Source organism: Diadema antillarum, unplaced genomic scaffold (genome assembly GCF_040938485.1).
Source record: "Diadema antillarum isolate AM-2024a unplaced genomic scaffold, OU_Dant_1.0 seq00000526_RagTag, whole genome shotgun sequence".
Classification (NCBI taxonomy): domain Eukaryota; kingdom Metazoa; phylum Echinodermata; class Echinoidea; order Diadematoida; family Diadematidae; genus Diadema; species Diadema antillarum.
In genome coordinates, this window is record NW_027271478.1 from 935,001 (window position 1) to 937,279 (window position 2,279).

A 2,279-nucleotide genomic window follows, 5' to 3' on the forward strand; every position below is an offset into this window, starting at 1 on the left:
TTCTCTTTAGTATTCTGTATTTACAATCACTCTTATAGAGAGTATAGTGTTCGTGGTTTTCGTTTTGATGGACGTACTTCCATACAAATTATTTCCAATTAAAATAAATAAACGTCTGTATGTGTGAGTGTTTGTGCCTCTCTCTCTCTCTCTCTGTGTGTGTGTGTGTGTGTGTGTGTGTGTGTTTGTATCAGTATTTCGTTATTGTAAAGGTAGTTGGTCCCGAAATGTGTTGCCGTACTACCATGCACACAACACTGGTGATTTATTTCAAAGGAATTTTCTTTCTTCAGACATTTTCTTTTTGTGAATGAATATCGTGTCATAGCTGTAAAAATGAATTCCAGTAGCGTTTCTTATAAGCACGAAACATTCGTCCGTTTGAGAAAATGAGGTAAATAAATTAATAATTTCATGCAAAAGAACGTGGAAGGTAGTTTCGTCTGCTTGAAGCAATAGAAGCATTTTTGTCTGTATTGTTGAATAAACTGTACTCAAAATTTGTTGCGACGAAATTCTTTGTTGGCAGTTTGTTGAGTAATATGGATTTGTAACATCCGTATGTTTGTAGTGAATCTCCACCGTCACCCTGTAGATACCAAATGATTAAATACTTTTGACGTCAGACATAGATGTAAGTATATGAGCTCTGAGGTAGATCTTACTAGAACATCCCCAACAGGGTCCGTCACTCTCTCGCCCAAATCTCCGTGATTTCTTGGCGCCAAAATCGCCATTTCTGCACGGTATTCAAAGAGTTGATTCAACAGCATCTCTGTCCCTGGCTTTCTCCTTACCTTTCCCCTATAACACAGGTCGCAGAATTTGCTCCTCCGGCGGTGTTGCGCAGTAACCCCCGCTCCATCTTCAGCGGTATGCTGGCGGCAGCAGAGGCTCAAAACGAGGGCATAATGGACTGATGTCGAGCGGCAATTTTTCCCGCTATCCCGGCATGCTTTGGGAAGTGCCGTGTGCTCTGCGCGGCTGCGGTACGGCTTTCCAATGGGGATTGATTGGACATACATCATGCAAAATAGATAAATCGATTGTTGAATAAGTAAAAATGAATGAAAAAATTATAGCAATAAAAAACAGATAAAAATCATGTCAAATAGCTCTAATTCAAACATAAGAGCAAATTAAAGATCTTGTCTAATCAACCGGAACTGGCTGTCACCTTTTTGTCGGTGAATTAATTATGAAGTATTGTTGTATATACCTAGGTAACTATTAGTAGTGTCGCAGGTTGAAATCTGATGGAAAGACTATTAGAGAGTATTGTAATTGGCAAGAGGTTATTGTAAATATGATTATGTAAACGTTCCTAACAGGTTGATGTGGCCATGTTGCCTTCTCTTAAGAAACCAAAGACTGCCAACTACCTATGTAAATTGACATTCGAATGATAAACGTTTTATATCATGGATGAGTCATTATAGTATGACAAGAATCCACCTGTTCTTGCTGTTAGAACAGTTATGTTTAATGTCGTAATAAAACGAAGAATGAGTATTGATCCTTGATGTAACAGGCCATTTAGGTCGACGAGTATTTGTCATCGTTAATTTTCAACAATGAATCATGATATATGCTTTCCAGCCGCGATTCTGAGTACAATAATGTACTCTCCTCATCATTTCAAGGTAGCAGTTTGATTTCATATCAGTTGCAATTGTCCATCAGCGTCGACTAATGAGATTGAAATCCTTAAATTTAGTACGTTTGACCTAACAACATTGTTTGACTCTATGTGGTTATGAGTACTTAACGTCTCCGGCAGAAAAGTGTATTTTAAATAACGAATACACATTATACGTAGGCTGACTTGTAGGCATGTAACAGTGCAATCGTAAAAGACCTCCGACTTTATTTTTCATTGTGTATGTGTGTGTGTGCGTGTGTGCGTGTGCACGTGCGCGTGTGCGTGCGTGTGTGTGTGTGTGTGTGTAGATCAACTGATCATTATTTGATGTGTTTGTGTATATGTATATGTGTCTTTGATGTGTAACTTTCATATTTCAATATATTTTTTTTTGACATTTGCAATGTGATAGACCACTTCATTGTTGCAAATTTCTCAGTTGCTGCCATACCACACCTGATATCTTTGCGTGTGGGTATTTGTATTGCGTGTCAGTTTGTGTACCTCTATCCGTGTTTCTGTATATTTTTATAATCGCATAAATAGTTCTCACGTTCTCACCCTCTCGTTCTGTTTTCATGCAATTTAGAACGGTCTGGAATTTTGAATCAATCTAGTTGCCACTGTTTATTTTCGT

The 2,279-nt window shown here is 38.1% G+C and overlaps 1 protein-coding gene across 1 annotated transcript in view; it reads left to right on the forward strand.

Moving 5' to 3' along the window:
* Nucleotides 1–1,679, forward strand: part of LOC139734445 (ATP-binding cassette sub-family C member 5-like) — a 31,954-nt gene extending 30,275 nt beyond the window's left edge. The window contains exon 27 of the mRNA XM_071645230.1: nt 816–1,679. Coding sequence (XP_071501331.1) covers nt 816–920 — 105 coding nt within the window. The 3' untranslated portion in view covers nt 921–1,679. The remainder of the gene's footprint in view (nt 1–815) is intronic.
* The last annotated feature ends 600 nt before the right edge of the window (nt 1,680–2,279 follow it).